The 21,611-nt window shown below is 37.7% G+C and overlaps 1 protein-coding gene across 6 annotated transcripts; it reads left to right on the plus strand.

Annotated features, from left to right (window-relative positions):
* The first annotated feature begins 3,555 nt into the window (after positions 1 to 3,555).
* LOC106433308 (putative F-box protein At1g46984) lies at positions 3,556 to 15,202 on the plus strand. 6 transcript variants are annotated; one of them, XM_048759027.1, is made up of 8 exons: positions 3,559 to 3,917; positions 4,021 to 4,439; positions 4,535 to 4,604; positions 4,694 to 4,776; positions 4,858 to 4,937; positions 5,022 to 5,119; positions 5,199 to 5,305; positions 11,627 to 15,202. In XM_048759027.1, exon 8 carries the CDS (start codon positions 12,960 to 12,962, stop codon positions 14,154 to 14,156), a length of 1,197 nt encoding a protein of 398 aa, XP_048614984.1. In that variant the 5' UTR covers positions 3,559 to 3,917; positions 4,021 to 4,439; positions 4,535 to 4,604; positions 4,694 to 4,776; positions 4,858 to 4,937; positions 5,022 to 5,119; positions 5,199 to 5,305; positions 11,627 to 12,959; the 3' UTR covers positions 14,157 to 15,202. The 6 variants fall into 6 exon arrangements, 5 of the variants coding, with proteins under 5 accessions (XP_048614985.1, XP_048614984.1, XP_048614983.1 ...); XM_048759026.1 differs by having other exon boundaries at positions 4,356 to 4,439; XR_007324190.1 differs by having other exon boundaries at positions 3,633 to 3,917; positions 11,627 to 12,444.
* The last annotated feature ends 6,409 nt before the right edge of the window (positions 15,203 to 21,611 follow it).

A 21,611-nucleotide genomic window follows, 5' to 3' on the forward strand; every position in this document is an offset into this window, starting at 1 on the left:
ATGTACAGTCCAAATTTGGGACATATAAAACATCTTTAGCGATATGGTTTCACTCAAGATAAGATCACCCATGCTTGACGATGTTGTTGTTCCAACATCCGCAAAACCAACCGCACAAGGCGCCGTATCTCTCACGTTTACAAGCTGAGATAGTTCCCCAGCCATGTGATGTGAGGCCCCTGTGTCTATTATAACATCACCAAACATTTTACCTGAAAGTTTTTCATTACCACCATTCGACTTCCCTTCTTGGATTATTTGAGTAATCTTGCTCCATTGCTCAGGAGTAAGATCATTGGAGCCTGCACCATACGAACTCATTGCCGTTGCAACATTAGCTGCTCCACATCCACCACCTCTGCCATATCCACGTCCATTGCCTCTGCTAGAACCACGACCATCACCACGTCCTCTCGGTTTCTCAGTCACCCATTCTGGATATCCTACCAGCTGCCAGAAAGTGCTCTTCTCATGACCTGGTTTGCCGCAATGATAGCACACTCTTTCCCTTGATCTGGTGCCTTCACTTCTCGCACCTCCATTGAAACTCTCACGAATTTCACTTCCTTGTGCCTCACGCTTCGCAAAGCCTCCTGATTTGTTTCTCGCGACTTAGAGGTGTTGAGACGAGCTTCTTCTCTAATGACTTTGGCATAGGTTTTACCAAGATCTGGTAACTCATCTGCCTCTATTATTGCAGTCACCACATTGCCAAACCTTGAGTCATCAAGACCCATAATGAACTGATGTACCCTCTCGTCTTCTCGCTCCTTCTCATACACTGTTGCAGCTGAGCATGTACACGCTGGTGGTAGCCTGTACGTTTGCAACTCTTCCCACATCACAGCCATACGTCCGTAGTAATCAATGACTGGCTGTCCATTCTGACGACAAGAAGCCAACTGCTCCATCAATTGGTGAACTCGCACCTTGTTCCCAACATCAAACCGTTTCTTGAGGTTATCCCACAACTTGTGGGCGTCTGTTATGAAGGTCACATTTGACCTTACCTTCGGCTCGATTGAGGATCGTATTCATCCCACAATCATTGATTTAACACTCAACCATGCCTCTAGATCCTTACTTCCTTCTTCAGGTTTCGGCAAGCTGCCATCGATAAAACCTATCTTCTTCTTTGCTCTTAGAGCATTCCCCATCTCCATGGCCCATTCATTGTAATTTTCCCCCTTAAGCTGCACCGAAGTGATCAAGGCACCCGGATTATCAGAGGAGAACAAAGAATAAGGAGAAACCACAAGAGCTTCACCCGGTTTGGCCATGGTTACTTGCTTATCATCATCACCCATATTGAAGGACGAAAAACGTTAGGTTTTTTATTCAGATCTTAAGGCTCTGATACCATGTAAATAACTGAATGACTTGGTTATTATTCATGTGTGTAACACGTATATATACAACTCTATGATACAATGTCGGTCCTTAACTCTTGGACTCTATCATTATCTACCCACAACTCATATATATCTATAATATACATCATCATTATCCAATAAATGGTAATGTATGCTCAGATTCGATGAAATTGGACGCCTTAAAGGTATACCTTGGTCACTGAATTCCCTAATTACTTAAATATCTACTTATTAAAATCGTAGATGTAGTGCCTTTTTGATGTGTTTGTATTTGATACACTATTGCCATGTCTTAATTCTGATTGATAAAGGATATCGAAATCTCAAATGCATTTGATGCATCTCATCTATTGTCTTGATAAGCCATACAATAAAAGAAGCTAAGGAGTTAATTTAAACAAAGGTATTCTTGTCTTTCAATATTTAAATATCAATACAAATCAAAGCAGAATATCTAGAGCAGTTTACGATTGATTTCATGCAATATTGGTTTAATGATGATTGCAAAGCCATCGCAATATTTTAATCAGAAGACGAAAAACTTGAGTTCCGGGCAAAACATGATAAATGGATGCAATACTCACATAAAAACAAATGAGGAGTTACACAGTTTTAAGGTTGGCAGTCCATTTATTTAATTTAGTTAAAATGGGTAACCATAATCTAACCGAAAAGGATCTAAGGTCTGGAATTTTTATAATTTACTTATACGATTTTTAGTTACATATATATAAGGTATTCATATTAAGTACAAACGGATTGTGTATTATTAACTTATACACCAAATAAAATACTTACCTTAGGAAAAGGAATATAATACTTATAGTATTTTCACTTTATAGTATAATCTAATATTACAATAAGAAATGAAATATTTAATAATATTTTCACTTTATATTATAATGAAGAGATATTAATCAAAATCTTAGATACAATTATAAAATGTGAAATAAAATAAATGATAGTAGAATAAGGTTTTTTTATTTGATATATTCTTAAATTATTCGTTAAAAATATTCTTAAATTATAAAACTCATATCTAAAATATATTGTATTAAACATAATAGATAAAAATTAAACATGAATCTCCTAAATATATATGCTCACAAGACTACAGTTTTAAATAAATCCTAATTATTTATTTAAATATATTTAAAATTTTAAAATATAGTATATTTTTCAAAACCAACTTATTCACAAATAAACATTTTTAAGATTCCAGATTTTTGCGAGTAATTTCATAAACTATGCAAAATATTCATGAACTAAAAATGTTTTTGAACAAACAGATTAGTCATTTATATTATAAATTAATAAAGGGTTAACAATCAAACAATACGGAACAAAATCTAGTGTGTTAAACTATAAACCATAAAAAAAGGATTATCAAATAGAAACAAATCTGTTAAAGTCAGATTCAATCAAACAAATAATTCAATTTTCAAATAGAAAATTCATGTATAAACCATAAAAAAAAGGGGAAATCCACATAATAAAAATTTGAGATTTGGTTAGAGGAAATTTAAAAAAAAACCACAAAAAGAAATTTAATATTTGTATCTAATAATCATAACTATAAATTTTTTTATTTAAATAAAAATTTATTAAAAATATATATTAGTCTGCACAAGTTGCGGGTCCACACCTTGTTTCTTTATATATTCAAAAAATTATATAGATTTATATTCAGTTTTATTAAATTTTTGTGATATTCTGTTAATAAGAATTTTGACTATCAAAGTTTTAAATTTATTAATTTTGACACTATACAGTATATATTGTGTTTATATTATTCAGTTTTTGTAAATTATTTTAATAAAATATTGTTGAATATCGATTAATAATCTATACTTCTTTTTTTGTATGAAAACATTATGTTAACATATGTTAAATCACCTTTGTTGTACATGAATATGTTTTTTTTTAAATACCAGGAGGTTCGGAAACGAATCTTGTAAGAGCATGATTAATAGGTGGTTTTTAGGGTGGGCTTCTTAGCGGAATATAAGAAACCGTCTCTTAACTTTTAACTAAAAAAGCTAAGAACCGACTCTTAAATATCTTATTTAAGAGCCGGGTCTTAACTTTTTTAGTTAAACGTTAAGAGACGGTTTCTTATATTCCGTTAAGAATCCCACCCTAAGAACTCCTCATTAATCATGCTCTAATCCCTTCGATTGCGAACCAGGGATCTCTCATACAACGGTCAAAGTTCTTTTCAGTTGAAATAACCTATACTTCATATCAATTTGTAAGACCACGATTAACGACGGCTCTTAAGGAGGGTCTTACGTTAATTTACAACTAAAAAAAAAAAAAATTATGAATTAACTTAAGAGTCGGGTCTTAATTAGGCGAAAGAAGGATCGGCTCTTGGAAGACACGTGTTGTCGTTTCATGATCTCTCCACCAAATCCGTCGCCGACTTCCAGAAACTCTCCTACCTCGCCGCGGCGTCGGCATGGCTTGGGCGGCCTTCCACGCCGTGAGAATCTGATCACGAACCAGCTCATGAAGGATCTGAACAGTTCGAACGAGTACGAGGTGAGTCTCGCTCTGGAGTGTTTGGCTAGGATTGGGACTGATGATCTAGCTAGGGATTTGACCTCTGAGGTTTTCACTCTGTGTTGGCTTCGATTGAGCCTAGGTTGGCTAAGAAGGTGGCTGATCCGATCTGTGAACATATGAGGAAGAATAATGTGGGAAAGTCTTTGTTGTTTGAGTGTACTAGAACCGTGTTTAGTAGCTTGAGTGATCAGGAACAGCTTTGAAGCTTGCGGTTGCTAAGATTAAGGAGTTTCTTGTGGATGATGACCCGAATCTCAAGTATCTCGGTCTTCATGCGTTGTCAATTGTTGCCCCAAAGCATTTGTGGGCTGTTCTGGAGAACAGAGAAGCTGTTGTGAAGGCTATGAGCGATGTGTTTTTTGCTTCGTGTAATTTTTGTGTTGGAGCTGTTTTGATCCGTTTGTGTTATTGCAGAGAGGACCTGGGTTTATATAGGAGTTACAGTCCATGATCCCGAACTCTGATTATCGCAAGAGAGGAACTTACGATTTGAAGAAGGTAAATTACTATTAATCTCAGACTTCTTGTAGAAATTTCATCTCTTTGCAACAATGTGTATTAGTGTATAACCTTTTATATATATGGTTATGCAGGTTGTAGAGTACGCAAAGAAGAAAGATTACACATCTCTTATTGTAGTCCATACTACTCGCAGAGAGCCTGGTTAGTTTTTCACTCTTCTAAGTTTTATGTTCTGTTATCACTCTTTATATGGGTTTGCTTCAAGATTTTTTTTTATAAAAATGATGTAGATACGCTCCTTATCATTGGTTTGCCAAACGGTCCTGCTGCTCATTTCAAGTTGTCAAATCTTGTTCTAAGGAAGGATATCAAGGTATGTTACCAAACACACGTTTTGTCTTCTCTTCTCTACAAGTTGGAGTGTGGATTAGTGAGTACTTGATTTTAATTGCAGAACCATGGAAACCCTACAAGCCATGAACAAGAGCTGGTTTTAAACAACTTCACAACTAGTTTAGGAAACCGTGTTGGGAGGTAAACTATATATAGTTTTTTTAATATAATCTTTATTGTCTTTGATCTCTTGTGGCTAATGTTATTACTTATGGTTTCTCTCAGGTTTTTTCAATCACTCTTTCCTCAAGAACCTAACTTCCGTGGTAGGAGAGTTGTACGTTCCACAACCAGCGTGACTTTATATTTTTCAGACACCATCGGTAAACATAGTTTCACCATACTCTTCTAGATTCTCCTAAAACATGTATTGAACAAAATATCAATTCTGTTTTTGCGTAGTTACATATTCGACATAAAGGAAGACAAACAGAGTGGTGCGAAAGGAAAAGAGGGTGTTGCTAAAGAGAGAGTGAAGGATGCGCTGCTTATTGATCCTGCTTTGCTTGGTAAATTTTTTTTTTTTTTATGAACCCTTTATTTAAGAATTACCATTAGAACAATTAAACTAAATGTTTCTTAACAAAAGTTCTTAATCTACATTTATTACTAAAATACTCATTAAAAATTTTTAATGGAGTTCGATGGTTAATCATGCTCTAAGTATCTTTAGATCTCACTGATAAGAACTGACAAGTGACGTTTGTAAATTATAAACGAGTTCATTCTCGTTATCTTCGCCAATAGTTCTTACAAACAAATGGAAAAGCATATATTAATATTATCAACGAGAAGTTGGCCTATTGGCTAAAACTCTTGATTACTTAGTATTTAAGTGGCTAAATCTCAGTTCAGAATTTCGTAGTCATTCAGGAAAAATGTATTATTTGTTATGAACCAGATTGTGGATGGCTCATAACCAAGAGATTATGATTTTTAATCTTTCCATTTATCTATGACGGTGTAATCTCATATATAAAGAACCTCTATATTATGAATAAAGATAGACTTTTCCATTACTTTTATAACACGTTATCAGTACAAAACTCTAAATCCCTAAGCTAATACCCAAATCAAAAAACCCTAAAACCCTAACCCTAGCCGGCAATCCGACGAACCCTAAACTCCGGTCGCGTCTCTTGTTCCCGCATCTGTTCCAGCTCGCGTCCCCGATCAGCTTCAGCCCAAGGCGTTCCTGATCCTAGCTCAGACGTTCGCGACTCGAGAGCAGCTCCAGCACGCGACCTCTTCTTCGTTCGCGACAGCATCAGACAGCTCACGTCCGACGATCAAAGCATTCCCGATCAAGCAACAAAGGACATCTGCGACCTGATAGAAGCGACTCGATCCATTACAGCTCGCGTCCCGTTCGTGTCCAGCTCGCGGCTCAACTCCTTTGGTGGTCCGATTCAACAATCATCTAAGGTTAAAAGGTAATTCAAAACCTAAGAACCCATAATCGAATATGGATTGATTGATAAAGAATGAAACCCTAAAACCCAAATCTTTACGAAACAAAACCATAGGGTAATAGATGAAAAAATCCTAATTGAGTAAATCGAAGCTCTAAAAGTTCGATACCCCAAACCCTAAATCATGTTCCTACATGATTAAAACCCCAAATCGATTTTTACAAGTTAAAATCCGATAAACCCTAACCTTATATCTATAAACCCTAAATAATATAAGTATCAGAATTAATTATACTATAATTATCAAATCACATATTAAAACCCTAATCGAATATTTTGAAATCAAAACTGTTTCCAGTTTTGATCATTGAGGCTTTAAATCTGATTGAATCTGATGCTATGTTGCTAGAATTGTTTGACCGTTAAATTGATAGATTTATTTTCTCATCCTGCTTGGTTAATTGTTCATATGATTTAAAATTGTTTAAACCGACCAGCCTGTTAAAACATTGATTGAATCCGATAGGTTGCTAGCTTGCTTTGCTTATATAATCCGATAGGTTGATAGATTGATTGATGCTTACTTGTTTAAAATCCGAATGATCTGATTGCATGATTCTTGAGGTAATATCATCTGCTAGGATTGATAGTTTTGTAATCTGATATGTTTTAAATAGAAACCCTAATTAATCCGTATGATAGGTTATATTGATCTGATTTGGATGACTTTGAGAATTGAGAATCCCTATGCTAGCTTGATAGATTCATGATAAAATCTAATGTCTTGAGGTATAAGATTGTATGTCAAGTTCGATTAAATTGATTGATCTGATTATATGTTTTTGAGGTTTGATAAATTCAGATACAAGATAAATTATTTACACATGGTTTATGCTAAATACCAATCAGCCTTGAAACTGATTCATTGAAGTTCATGCTTGAATCTATATTCTAGTATTGCTAAAATCAGCCTTGAAACTGATTCATTGAAATTCATGCTTTAAATCTATATTCTAGTATTGCTAAAATCAGTCTTGAAACTGATTGAGTGATTAATAAATCTTTTTACTAGTCTTGCTAAAATCCATTGATTGTTAAACCCTAATTGCATGATTATTTGAATCCGTTTTTGCTAGTTTTGATAAACCATAATATTATGAGCACATAGAAATAATATTGCTGAGACTTGCTAAAAATTGACTGATTGATTAAATGCCTTTAAGATTGATAGTCTCATTGTCCTCACAAGATTGAAATCCGAATTGATTGTTTTTAAGAGTAAGACCCCATGAAAATTATACCTAAATATTGAGTGATATATGATTTGAGATGTCGAAAATCAACCTGGATTTTGCTGCCCTAAATCTCTCTGGAGATAATTATTTACGGTGGGCATTGGATACAAAGATTATCCTAAAGTCAAAAAGACTTGGTGAATGTATCATAGAAGGCAATAATGCCAATGAAGAAAATTGATACAGGGCAATATTAATTATTAGCCATCATCTTATTAAGAGTCACAAAGATCAGTATCTGACTATAGAGATTCCTCTAGACCTTTGGACAGAGTTAAAAATCGAGATATGATCACCAAAGAACGGTGTTATTACCAAAGGCCCTATTTGATTGGAGGAATCCCAAAATCCAGGACTATAAGTCCGTGGATGAGTCTATTGCTAGCTGGGAAAAAATAATGGATTACTGATGAGAAACAGTGAATTGAGACCTCCTGGATTAACCCCATTACCTGATACCAATAAGGCCGCAAAAGAAAAAAAAAGAGGTAACCATGTCCAGAATGATAGACCTCACGGTCATGGCCGTGGAGGGTGGAAAGGACGTGGCCATGGCCACTATAACACATTTGGCCGTAGGAATCACTATGGCAGAGGCCGTGGGTATCAACCCATTTTGAGCCATGGCCAAGGCAGTGGCCGTGGTATATCCTTTAAACCACAAAGCTCGACCAAATCAGTGTGCCATAGATGTGGAATGGGGAACCATTGGGCTAAGATATTAAGGACTCCCAAACATTTTTGTGACCTCTATCAAAGAGAGTCCGAAAGGGAAGAATCCTGAAACCCACTTGGTCTATAAAGATGGTGAAAATAATTTCGAACATGATCAAGATGATCTTATGGAATATGAGACTTATGATTGCCTAAAAGAATCAAGTTGATAATCTGATTTCGACATCAAACTTGTGTGATTGCTTTGCTTGTATGCTTTCTCTGATTTTTAGCTCCTTGAATTTATTTCTATTACATTATCTTGGTAGATTAAATGAATGAATGAATTTTTTATATGAGTACACTTAAAAACGCCAATATAAGTACTAAAGCAGTTATCGCCAGTCTGAAAGAAGACTATAGTATATTATTGCCTAAGGGTATGCATCTAGAAATCAGTGATGCCTTATATTCACCCAGCTCTAAGAGCAAGAGCAGCCTATTGAGTTTTAAAGATATAAGAATGAATGGTTTCCATATTGAAACAATGGGCGAAGGAAACAAAGAGTTCCTTCAGATATATGAATAAAATCGTCCAAGGCCATAATAAGTCCTAAAGACTATACCTGCATTCTCTACTGACCTAAACTATGCATAGATCAGTATGATAGAGGCTAAAAGCCTGCGAAAATATACACTTTATGGCATGACCGGATTGACCATCCTGGTCCAAACATGATGCGAAAATTGATATTCAAAAGGCACACATTAAAAGATAAGAAGAGTTATCCCAAAGAATCTCACGTGTGTAGCATGTACACAAGGGAAACTCATTAGGCCATCCCTAGTAAAACGGCTACGAGCCCTTTTTTCATAAATAAAGACTATATGTCAAGATAATACTGGTGAATATGTGTCTTCAAGCGTTTAAATGATTATGGTATGTCCATGGGGGTAAGTGTGGACAATTCTGTGATACATGTCCATACCAAGAACGGCTTGGCCGAAATCTTTTAAAACGCAAATAGCTGATTGATAGACCATAACTTATGAGATCAAAACTCCCATTCACAGCTTGGGCCACACGAAATTCACATGCACCTAAGTTAATACGCATCAGGCCATTTAGTGAGTGTAGATATCCCCTATCACAATTATTAACGGGTCAAGAGCCAGACATAAGACATTTGGATGTGCTGTCTATGTACTAATTGCTCCACCACAGAGAACTAAGATGGGACCTCAAAAGGAGGATGGGGATATATGTTGGATATGATTCTCCCAAAATAATAAAGTACTTTGAGCCAACTATGGGTGATTATATTTGAGGCCAGGTACACGGATTATTTTAAGACCAGAAGGAGAAAAAAAAAAATAAAGCTGGTAAAAGAATGGTAAAAGAAATAGAATGGAATCAACCATCAATGTCTTGGCAAGATCCTCTGACTAAAGAATGTGAAATAGACGTCCAAAGATTATACATTTACAAAGCTAGCTAATCAAATGCCAGACACATTTGCTGACCCGAAAAAGAATGACTAAGTCATATATAAAAAAGCTTGTAAAGCACCAACGAATTTGATGTCCAAGAAGAGACACAGTCAAGTTGCTACAGAGTCTGGACAACGTATGAAACGTGGTAGACCAAATAGGTTCCAAAAGATAAGAATCCTCGGAAACAAAAGAAAGGTGCAGAGAATGATAATCAAAATCCAAATCCGAGGTTACTAAGGAAACCATCCCAGACATGGAGATAAGGCCGACCGGCTCTAAGGTACAGGTACCAAACAATATAGCTTGGGACGCCAAGCTGCAAAGTATTAAAGGTCTTGATGATAATGAATCTCAATCGATTATATCATGTCTGGAATATAATGGAACCAATAATGAATGTCGACATAAGGTTATTTATTTGCATACAAGGTAGCACTTGAATTTATGAATATAAGCGAGGATCATGAATCCACGTCAATATAAGAGTGCGCACTCGTAGAACAGATTGGATTGAATGGAAACGTGGGATTAAATAGCTTAAGGAAGAAAGACGTATTTGGCCATATGATTAAGCGGCCATATGATGTTAAAACCAGTGGATATAAATGAGTCTTGTGAGGAATAGAAATCGTGAGATATAAAGCTGATGTTGCACAAGGATTCTCACAAAGACCAGTAATAGATTATGAAGAGACATACTCCCATGTGGTGGATGCAAAGACTTTTAGATTTCTCATAAGCCTGGCTATATAAGAGAGAAAATTAGACTTGCAGCAAGTTGATGTAGTGACTGCATATTTATATGGTCCACTGGATAATGAAAGTACTAGAGGGTATTGAGCTGAAAGTACAGCAAGTTCTCGAGAACAATATTGATAATCATCAAAGTATATGATCTGAATATCCTAGGAACCTCTAGATACAATTTCCCAAACAGTTGAATATCTCAAGAAAGAGTTTGAGATGAAAGATCTTGGAAAACAAAGTTTTGTTTGGGATTACAGTTTGAGTACATTAATAATGAAATCCTTGTGCATCAAATAGTATATACAGAAAAGGGTACTCAAGAGATTTAATATGGACCAGTCTCACCCATTATCTAGTACATGGGCGTGAGATCACTTGTTTTGGACACTGATCCATTCAGTCCAAAGGTGGACGATAAAGAAGTCCATTTAGTCCTGAGATGGACGATGCAAAAGTCTTGTTTTAGACACTGATCTGATTGGTCCATAAGAAAGACGATGAAGAAGCCTTTGATTTTGGTTTATTTTATACTAACCAGCCCAAAGAGGGGTTATTTGGTTTTGTTGATTTATTTTCAGATAGGGTTTTACACATGGTGGTACACGCATATCACAGCAGCATCATCCAAGATTTTGTGTGTGTGTATTTGAGGTCGATGATTCAATATGTTCGATCAGATTGTGGCATGGCCGATGGTAAAGAAGAACCAACTATCATGTTAGAGGACGAATCAGATTCTGCCCAAGATCTTCATCACCCACGGATTGCAGAAAATTGGAGAGGTCCAAGGAACCTTCAGTAATGTCCAAATCATGGGGAGTAATGTGTGTTGTACTCTTTTTCCTTCACCAAAGTTTTGTCTCAATTGGGTTTTTATGGTAAGGTTTTAATAAGGCAATATTAAAACACATTACAAGCTCTAAATGGTTATGGCATCCAAGGGGGAGTGTTATGAACCAGATTGTGGAAGGCTCATAACCAAAAGATTATGATATGTAATCTTTCCATTTATCTATGACGGTGTAATCTGCTATACAAAGAACCTTTATGTTATGAATAATGATAGATTTTTTCATTACTTTTATAACATTATTTGATGATTGTGAAAATAGCAGATTTTACCAAAAGAATAGCAAAATGAGATTATAATTTTTTTTTTTAAAAAACATTTTAAAAGGTTTTCAACTTTTCATAATAAAATATTTTTGGATTCTTTTCTACATGACAGCTGGAAAAACAAAAAAAAACATAAAATTAAGGAGAACCGAAATAAACCACAACCACATCCCTTCTACTAAACCGGGTTAGCCTTAATCCTAACACGAAGAGGACACAAACAACAAAACAGAAGCCATTTGCCGACAAATCTGCCGGAGCTTTACCGAAGAGAAGCCACATAGACTAAGAAAGCCGCCGCCAGAGTTCCGAAGAGAAAAGCCAATACGAAAGAGCAACGTCCGAAGGAGATCTGAGAAACTGGAGAAGAGAAGGAGAGGCGAGACCACAACCATCACCAAAACGAGGACGGAGAAGTCACCGGATCTAAAGAACACAAAAGAAAAGGAGTAAAAGCGCAGGGACCAGAGGAGAAAAACATATCAGACCGAATTTTCCTGTTCGAGAGGATAGGTCGAGACCTCACCCCTCCACCGACTCGTCTTCACAGCCACAGAGAACCCTAACCTTAGAAGAAACTTCACCCCTTCGCCACCGTCCTCAAAGCAAACCGCAAATCAAGGAGATACCCGTGGTTTCGTTCTGTAGCAAAGCCCGCCCCTATGTTACGCCTCGTCATCGATGGACCTCCACCGCCTCGCCGTTAGACCAGAATGGCACGACCGCCATGGATCTTCTGGAAAGTAACGAGGAGACCTAGGGGAACACGACTCAGATCCGCCCCCACGATTCGGAGGCGTGAGGTCCTTACCGCCGCACCACCATAACACCATCCGACGCCTCAGATATAGAACACCATAGCCACCAGGAAGAGAAAAGGACCGCTATTTAAGGACATGGTTGGCTGGAAAACAGAGAAGAGAAAGAAAAAGGTAAGAAACGAGCCCTCTCACGGCCTCCGGTGAAAACCGGCACCGGAGAGGCAAAAAACGGTGGAGATTTTCCATGGTCATAGATTTCCATATTTCATTCCTTAAATGTAATTCATGACCATTAAATTTGGAATAAAATCTTAGAAACTATTATTGAGATATGACTACTTGGACATACATAAGATAAACACGTGAGTTTTCCTGGGTGTGAAGATATAAATCAAATTCATCCATAAATATAATCTTTCTTTGACATTACAATTACATATAGAATTCAACATTTTAATAAGATTTTTGTACTAAAATGATATCTTTACCATATGTACTCGAAGTTCGGTTGGTGACTGGGTGAACAAAATAAAAGATTAAATAGAAGTCAAAGATACGAAATTAAAAAAAAAGGGAAATTAAGTTAAAGATTTGAAAAGTTAATGAATGGTAAAAAACAGGATAAAACCTATACAGTTTGTTACGTGTCCTAACTCTATCCTTTAGAACTGAACAAAATTCGCCATGAACCAAGAGAAGTACAATCCAGTGAATCACTGTAAGATAATCAGACGCCGCACACAATCATCGACGACCTCCTTAACGTATGTAGGAGGAAACTTAGAGATGCCTCCCATCGATCTCATCATCGAGATACTCCAGAGACTACCAGCAAAAACCATTGCGAAATTGCGTTGCGTCTCGAAGCAATGGGGTTCCTTACTTAGCAATCCAGATTTCACGAAATCATTCCTGACATGTTCGTCAACTCGGCCACGTCTTCTGTTCACGTTCGAATTCGGCGGCAAGTGGCATTTCTTCTCGTCCCCTCAGCCTCGAAATGTCGATGAGCAGATTGTAATAGCAGATTATCATATGGGTTTCTCTGGAGATTGGTACAAGGAAATTTGTCAGTCCGCCAACGGGTTTATCTATCTATACGATAAGCAGATGTTTAAGGAAAAAATTGAAAGGGTTCCTGTGATATGTAACCCTAGCACGGGTCAGAAGGTACATTTACCTATAGTGATAGCCAAGAATAACGACCTGAGAAGCTTTTTGGGGTATGATCCGATCGAGAATCAACTCAAGGTTTTGTGCATGGCTGTGGCGAAGTATAATCAACAAACTAACTCCAGAGAACATAAAGTTTTGACGTTAGGGAAAGGAAAACCATCGTGGAGAAATATCGAATGTTTGTTTCCGCATTTTCCTGAGAATTACAAAAATGGGATATGCATCAACGGGATTTTGTATTACATAGCTAGGAGCAATTTGAATACAGTGATAGCATGCTTTGATGTTAAGTACGAGAAATTTAGGTTTATACAAATAGATGAAGAGAGCTCTATCTTGACTTGGTTCTTGACGTTGATAAATTACAAGGGAAAGTTAGCTGCCCTAGTCTTTGATCAAAGTCTCCATGATCAGTTATGGGTTCTAGATGATCCTGAGAATGAGAAATGGTCGAAGCATATCTTTCATTTGCCAACTGCCGCTTTTGTGGTCATAAGATCAATTTGGGCAACTGATTCAGGTGAGATTGTTTGGGCGCCAAGTCGTTGGACCTATCCATTCTATGTCTTCTACTACAATATGGAGAGACAGAGTGTTAGAAGATTTGAGATCAAAGGAATTGAAGAGAAGGCGTTGATGGGTCATTATCGCCCTGAAGCAATCTTCACCTTCACAAACCATATCGAGAATGTGATGTTTCTGTAATAAATCTGTGGCTGATCGCGGTTTTTTATTTCTCTCCTTTTTTGTTGTTCTCTTGTTTGTTTCTTTTCTTCAGTTGATCATTTATGTATCTGAATGTTTGATTTGATTGTTAAACTATATAATCTAATCTCTCCTTAATACATTTACATAAGTTAGTTATTTATGTTATTACACAAAGAGTTGTAACTCTTCATGTTGTGTCCTTTAAGTATAACGAGTTGTGTCTCTTATACTTGTAATGATTCGATCTATATATAAAGATCAATCATTTGTTGTAAACAATATCACATAATCTCAATAATACAAAAGTATTTTTAGAAAAGTTTATAAGCCTGAAACGTCTATCTTATTCTTTCTCTCGAACTCGTGTGTAACACACTATGATCGTTGTGTAACACAAGCGGTTGGTAAAAGATTAACATGGTATCAGAGCTTTACGTTTGAGAGGATGAAGAATAAAGCACTAGTAAGAGAAACACTTGGCGTGGAGAAAAGGAGGCTAGAGGATTTTGGCATACGATTTCGTAACCACACGAAACGATGAAGAATCAAGTAATCCCCATATTTGATGGAGAGAAGTACGACTTCTGGAGCATTAAGATGACAACCATTCTCAAGACCAGGAAGTTATGGTGTGTAGTTGAAGAAGGCGTAAGAGCCCCACCAGCACAAGTGGATGGAACCGCTGAAACAGCAAGGGCAAGATCGCTTAGAGAAGAAGCGATGATGAACGATACATTGGTTTTGCAAATTTTGCAAACTGCCGTATCGGATCATATCTTCTCACGGATTGCAGCAGCATCAACATCCAAAGAGGCGTGGGATGCATTGAAGGAAGAGTATGAAGGCTCTCCTCAAGTTCGTTTGATTAAACTTCAAATGTTGCGAAGGGAGTATGAGAATCTAAAGATGTATGAGAATGAAGACATTAAGGTCTTCACGGATAAGATAGTTGAATTGGCAAATCAATTAACTTATCATGGTGAACAGAAGACAGATGTTCAACTCATACAGAAGATACTCATTTCTCTCCCAGCCAAGTTTGATAGCATAGTCAGTGTGTTGGAGCAAACAAGCGATTTGACTTCAACAAAGATGGCAGAGTTGATCGGGATTTTGAAGGCTCATGAAGCAAGGCTGGCTGCAAGAGAAGAAAGCACAAGTGAAGGAGCATCCGATGCTCGTGTTAGACACCAAAATTCTGGTGTCACACAAGACAACTCAAAGCGCCGAGGAGGCAAGAAGTGGTGTGGTTACTGCAAGAAGAACAACCATACCGAGAGCGAGTGTTTAAGGAAACATAGGAAGGATGATCCAAAGAAGGATCAGAGAAGTAACAAAGAGTGTTACAATTGTGGCAAGTTAGGCCACTTTGCAAATCAATGCTACTCAAAGAAAAAAGAGATGGCACATGTAAGTCTCGAAGAAGACTTGAATGAAGATCACATGTTGTTCAGTGCAAGCAAAGCAGCAACAACAGTGATGGAAGATGTCTGGTCAGTAGATAGTGGAGCAACTAATCATATGACAAAGGAGGAGAGTTACTTCTCAAGGCTTGATAGGAGTATCAAGGTTCCAATAAAGATTGGAAATGGAAGCACAGTCATGACAGCCGGTAAAGGAGATATTACCATCATGACTAAAGGTGGCAAGAGGACCATCAGAAATGTGTTCTTGGTTCCGGGTTTGGCAAAGAATTTGTTGAGTGTTCCACAAATTGTTTCAAGCGGATACCGGGTGAGATTCCAAGAGAAGAGATGCATCATAGACGATGCAAAAAGAAGGAGGATAATGGATATCCCAATGACTCACAAAAGCTATCGAATCAGGATGAGTTCGGCTCAGGTAGAAGAAGCCATGAGCGCTAGTGAGCAAGGAAAGATGGAGACATGGCACAAGAGACTTGGTCATGTAGGCGACAAAAGGTTACAACAAATGCAAGAAAAAGACTTGGTAAAGGGATTACCAAAGTTTAAAGTCAAGAAGGAAGCGTGTGAGGCGTGTAGACTTGGAAAGCAATCACGCAAAAGCTTCCCAAAGGAATCTCAAACTAAGACAAGATAAAAGCTTGAGATTGTACATACGGATGTATGTGGGCTGATGCAGCACCAGTCTGTTGATGAAAGCAGATACTTTTTGATATTCATGGATGATCATACTCACATGTGTTGGGTATACTTCATGAAGCAAAAGTCAGAGACATTCTCATTGTTCAAGAAGTTCAAAGCAATGGTGGAGAAGCAATCGAATTGTACCATCAAGACGCTAGATCAGATGGAGGTGGTGAGTTCACTTCACGAGAATTCAACCAGTTCTGTGAAGAAGAAGGAATCAATAAGCAAGTCACCTTGCCTTATTCACCACAACAAAATGGTTCAGCGGAGCACATGAATATGACCTTGGTGGAGATGGCTAGATCGATGTTGGCAGAGGAAGACTTACCGCTCAAGTTATGGGCAGAAGCGGTATACACTGCCTCATATCTTCAAAACCGTCTGCCATCAAAGGCAATAGAAGAAGATGTCCCTCCTATAGAGAAGTGGTGTGGACACAAGCCATATGTGTCACACATGAGAATGTTTGGTAGCATATGCTACATACATGTCCCGGATCAAAAGAGGAGGAAGCTAGACGTCAAGGCAGAGCGTGGAGTCTTTGTTGGATATAGCAACCAATCCAAAGGCTATAGAGTTCTCATATTGGAGAATGAGAAGATTGAAGTATCAAGAGATGTCGAGTTTGAAGAAAGCAAAAAATGGGATTGGAAAAGGCAAGAAGAAGTGAGGAAGACATTGGAGTTGTCTATGGAAGACTCTCACTCGCCTGAGGAACAAACGGAAGGTACGTCCAGTCCTGAGGAACAAACAGAAGGTACATCCAGTCCTGAGGAACAATCCGGAGGTACCTTCAGTCTTTTTTTCATTCAAAATGATGATCATGATACTAGTAGTGGAGATGAAGAAGCTTCTGAGGCACCAAGGAAGTTCAGGTCCATGGTTGATATCATGGAAAGGGCACCGAGAGTAGAGCTTGATAAAGCAGCGCAAGCGATAGAAGCTTGTCTTCATGCACATGAAGAACCATACACTTATGATGAAGCGTGTGGTACCAAGGAATGGAGAGAGGCGATGAATGAGGAAATAGCCATGATTGAGAAGAACAAGACTTGGAAACTAGTGGACAAGCCAAAGAAGAAGAATGTGATAAGTGTGAAGTGGATCTACAAGATCAAGACCGATGCAAACGGCAATCACATCAAGCACAAGGCGCGGCTAGTTGCAAGAGGGTTCTCTCAAGAGTATGGTGTCGACTACCTTGAGACGTTTGCCCCTGTCTCAAGACATGATACAATACAAGCCATACTTGCCTATGCGGCTCAAATGAAGTGGCGATTGTATCAGATGGATATGAAGTCAGCCTTTCTCAATGGCGACCTAAAGGAAGAAGTGTATGTCACACAACCGCCTGGGTATGTGACACATGGGAAGGAACACAAGGTATTAAGACTACACAAAGTTTTATATGGTTTAAAGCAAGCCCCAAGGGCATGGTATGGAAGGATAGATTCATACTTTCTTCAAAACGGTTTTGAGAGAAGTATGAACGATGCGGCCTTATACATCATGAAGCAAGGAAGAGATGTGTTGATCGTGAGTCTATATGTGGATGATATAATCATCACAGGAAGCAACATTAAGAGCATCAACACATTCAAGAAAAACATGAACAAAGAATTCGAGATGGTGGATCTTGGATTGTTGAACTACTTTCTTGTAATAGAAGTAATTCAAGACGATGGAGGCATATTTCTTTCACAAGAAAAGTATGCAAACAAACTTGTAGACAAGTTTGGGATGTGAGACAACAAGAGTGTAAGCAATCCACTTACACCACAAGGAAAAATGAGTTGAGGATGACAAGGAGTATGGAGATCTGACTAAGTATAGAAGCATCGTTGGAGGGCTTTTGTACTTGTGTGCATCAAGACCTGATGTGGTGTATGCAAGTGCAAGATACATGTCATCACCTCGCATGAAGCACTAACAAGAAGCCAAAAGGGTGTTAAGATATGTCAAAGAAACATCAAGCTTTGGGGTGTACTTCACAAGCGTGAAAGAACCAAAACTTGTAGGCTACATGGACCGAGATTGGGGTGGTTCTAAGGAAGACAAGAAAAGCACTTCAGGTTATGTGTTTACTCTTGGTTCAACCATGTTTTGTTGGCAATCAAGCAAGCAACAAACAGCGCAATCAACGGCTGAGGCGGAGTACATAGCCATGTGTGCAGCAGCAAATCAAGCCGTGTGGTTACAAAGACTATTTGAAGATTTTTGTCAGAAGTTTGAAGGAGGCATTCCGATCTTATGTGACAACAAATCAGCAATAGCAATTGGGAAGAATCCGGTGCAACACAGAAGGACGAAGCACATAGAGATCAAGTACCATTTCGTGAGGGAAGCTGAGCAAAAAGGAATCATTGAACTGGAGTATTGCAAAGGGGATGATCAACTAGCAGACATTCTCACAAAGACATTGAGCGGTTCAAGGTTTGAAGATCTAAGGAAGCAGCTTGGAGTCAAGTCGAGATATGATTAAGGAGGAGTGTTAAACTATATAATCTAATCTCTCCTTAATACATTTACATAAGTTAGCTATTTATGTTATTACACAAAGAGTTGTAACTCTTCATGTTGTGTCCTTTAAGTATAAAGAGTTGTGTCTCTTATACTTGTAATGATTCGATCTCTATATAAAGATCAATCATTTGTTGTAAACAATATCACATAATCTCAATAATACAAAAGTTTATAAGCCTGAAACGTATCTTATTATTTCTCTCGAACTCGTGTGTAACACACTGTGATCGTTGTGTAACACAAGCGATTGGTAAAAGATTAACATTGATTACTTGTGTATTTTCTGGTGCTTAACTCTCAACGACATTGATCTCTTATTCTTTTCATGCTACTGCGTTTTTTATATGCATGTATATCACTTACAGATTACGTAAATTTGAGAAACAAATTTTACACAGAAGTAGATACGCCACATCTCGTTAATCCTCGCGACTCGTGAGCTGTGCGTTTTTGGCGATACCAATAAGGAAGAATGATTGAAGGTTCTTTTGCAGCCTTTTAGGAGCCATTGGTACAAATGGAGTTGCAGATGGTGAGGAAGTCTTTCTTTGTCTTATCTTTCAGTAACCATATTGAGAATCCGACGTTGGTGAATTGACTTGCTAGATCAAAATTGCAACAAACAATCAACTTTCATGTATAATCAATTTCAGCTGCAAAAGTTCATATACTTTTATATATTTTCAATGGCGCGGCATGCATTAAAGTCATCCGCATTGGAAGTCAACATGAGTTTCTTAGAAACTAATACTAATATAATTTTGAGAAATTCATGTGAAAATTAATTAATACTATTTCCAAAGAACTGATCAGTAAATCTTTTTAATTTTCATGCATTTTTAATAATGATAAATTCTAAACTTAAAAAAAAAGACATGCCATACTTGTTTCACTAACAATGCATCATTAAACCCTAGAGAGAGAGAGAGCTTTGTTGCTTGGAGATTTTTCTTTTCTTACGGTGATTCATTTTTTTGTGTCATCCACATAAACATACTCGATAAGACTCTGGTAACCAAGCTAGAGAGTCAGTGTCTATGTAGAAAAAGTAGGACTGACGTTTTCGAGCATCACGTGCGAATTTGTCTGTCCTTGTATTTTGAGTCCTAGGTATGTACACTACAACAAAACATCGACATACTGAGGGAAAAAACCGTCGGTATGTCGTCGGAATAACGTTATTCCGACGACATACCGACGAAACAAGTCCTCGGAAATAACTCCTCGGAAGTTCCATTTTCCTCGGAAATCCCTCGGAATTTTTCGACGGAATTCCGAGGAAACAAATTTCCGAGGAAACTCCGAGGACCACCAGTTCGTCGGAAAGCTCCTCGGAATATACCGAGGGAGAACGTCCTCGGAATTTACCTCGGAAGTTCCGACGAAATGTTCCTCGGAATTTTCATCGGGAAATTCCGAGGAAATGAACCCTCGGAAAATTCCGAGGAACAAGAGTCCCTCGGTATATTCCGAGGAACACGTCCCTCGGTATATTCCGAGGGTTCATTTCCTCGGAATTTGAACCCTCGGAAAATTCTGAGGAACTAGTCCCTCGGTATATTCCGAGGGTTTATTTCCTCGGAATTTTAAAAAAATTAATTTTTTTTTTTAAAATAAAATTTTTGAAATTTAAATTCGAAAATATAAAATTAAAATTAAAATTAAAATTAAAATTAAAATTGAAATCATATTAGTTAATATTCAAAGTTGTACAAATAAAAATAAAACATTCCGAGTTTTAGAAAAAAAAAAACTACGGGTCTGGCACGTCCGGGAACACCTCGTTCGGGTACATCCTCTGCATCATCTCCATCATTTGCTGGTTCAACCTCCTCTGTGCCTCATAGCCCGCCTGTTGAGCCGCCATCTGGGTCTCCAACAAAGATATGCGATCATCCTTGTCCTTCAACTGAGCCGTAAGTACTTCTGGATCAACAAAGGGCGGTGGTGCAGAAGAAGGAGGAACCGACCGGGTGCGACGACCCAAACCGACCAAACGTCCCTTCTTCTTTGGAACCGACTGAAATAGAAAATAGCCAAATTTAAATCAAGAAATAAATGAATTAAACTTTAAAAAAAAAAGAACTTACAGATTCAACGATTTCGTTGATTCGAAACGTTGATTCGAAACCGGGACAAGTTGGTCGAAGCCGTCGAAGCGTCATCCTCGGTTTGAAGCTGAGACACTTCGTCCTGCACTTAAGTTTGGACCAGGGTGACCACTTCCCTCACAAGACCGTCATCAATCTGGCCGGTCTTCTTGTTGGTATACGCCCTCTTCATTAGGGCGAGATCATCAACCGGCTCGCCATCATTTTCTTCCGCCTTGAAAAAAATATAAATTAAAGAAACATTATAAATTAGAAGAAATGCACAAAAAAAATAAAATTTCAAAACTTAAATAATTGAAGAAAAAGCGACTGAACTTACCATGCGATCTCCCAGAGAGGCAATAGATTGAGCACCCAAGTTATGCTTGAATACGCCATTCCCTTTACGGTCGCTCCTGCGGTTGGTGGAAGAAGTTTCTTTCGTCTCTTCCTTATCCCAATGCGCACACAATTCCATCCAAACCGTGTTGTTTATCGACTTTGGGACCTTTTAATAAAAAAATAAAAGAAAATTGTAAATAAATTAAAAAATCATTTAATAAATTTAAAAAATTGTTTAATAAATTAAAAACAAACCTTGTTGATTTCCCACTTCTTCTTCCACTCGTGGATCTGCTTCCCATAGTTGTCCATAACTTTATGGACGAAGTGGTGATAGATAAAGAGCGTCTCATCGGAATTTCAGTTGAACTCTTGCTGAAAAAAAA

Source organism: Brassica napus, chromosome C5 (genome assembly GCF_020379485.1).
Source record: "Brassica napus cultivar Da-Ae chromosome C5, Da-Ae, whole genome shotgun sequence".
Lineage (NCBI taxonomy): Eukaryota > Viridiplantae > Streptophyta > Magnoliopsida > Brassicales > Brassicaceae > Brassica > Brassica napus.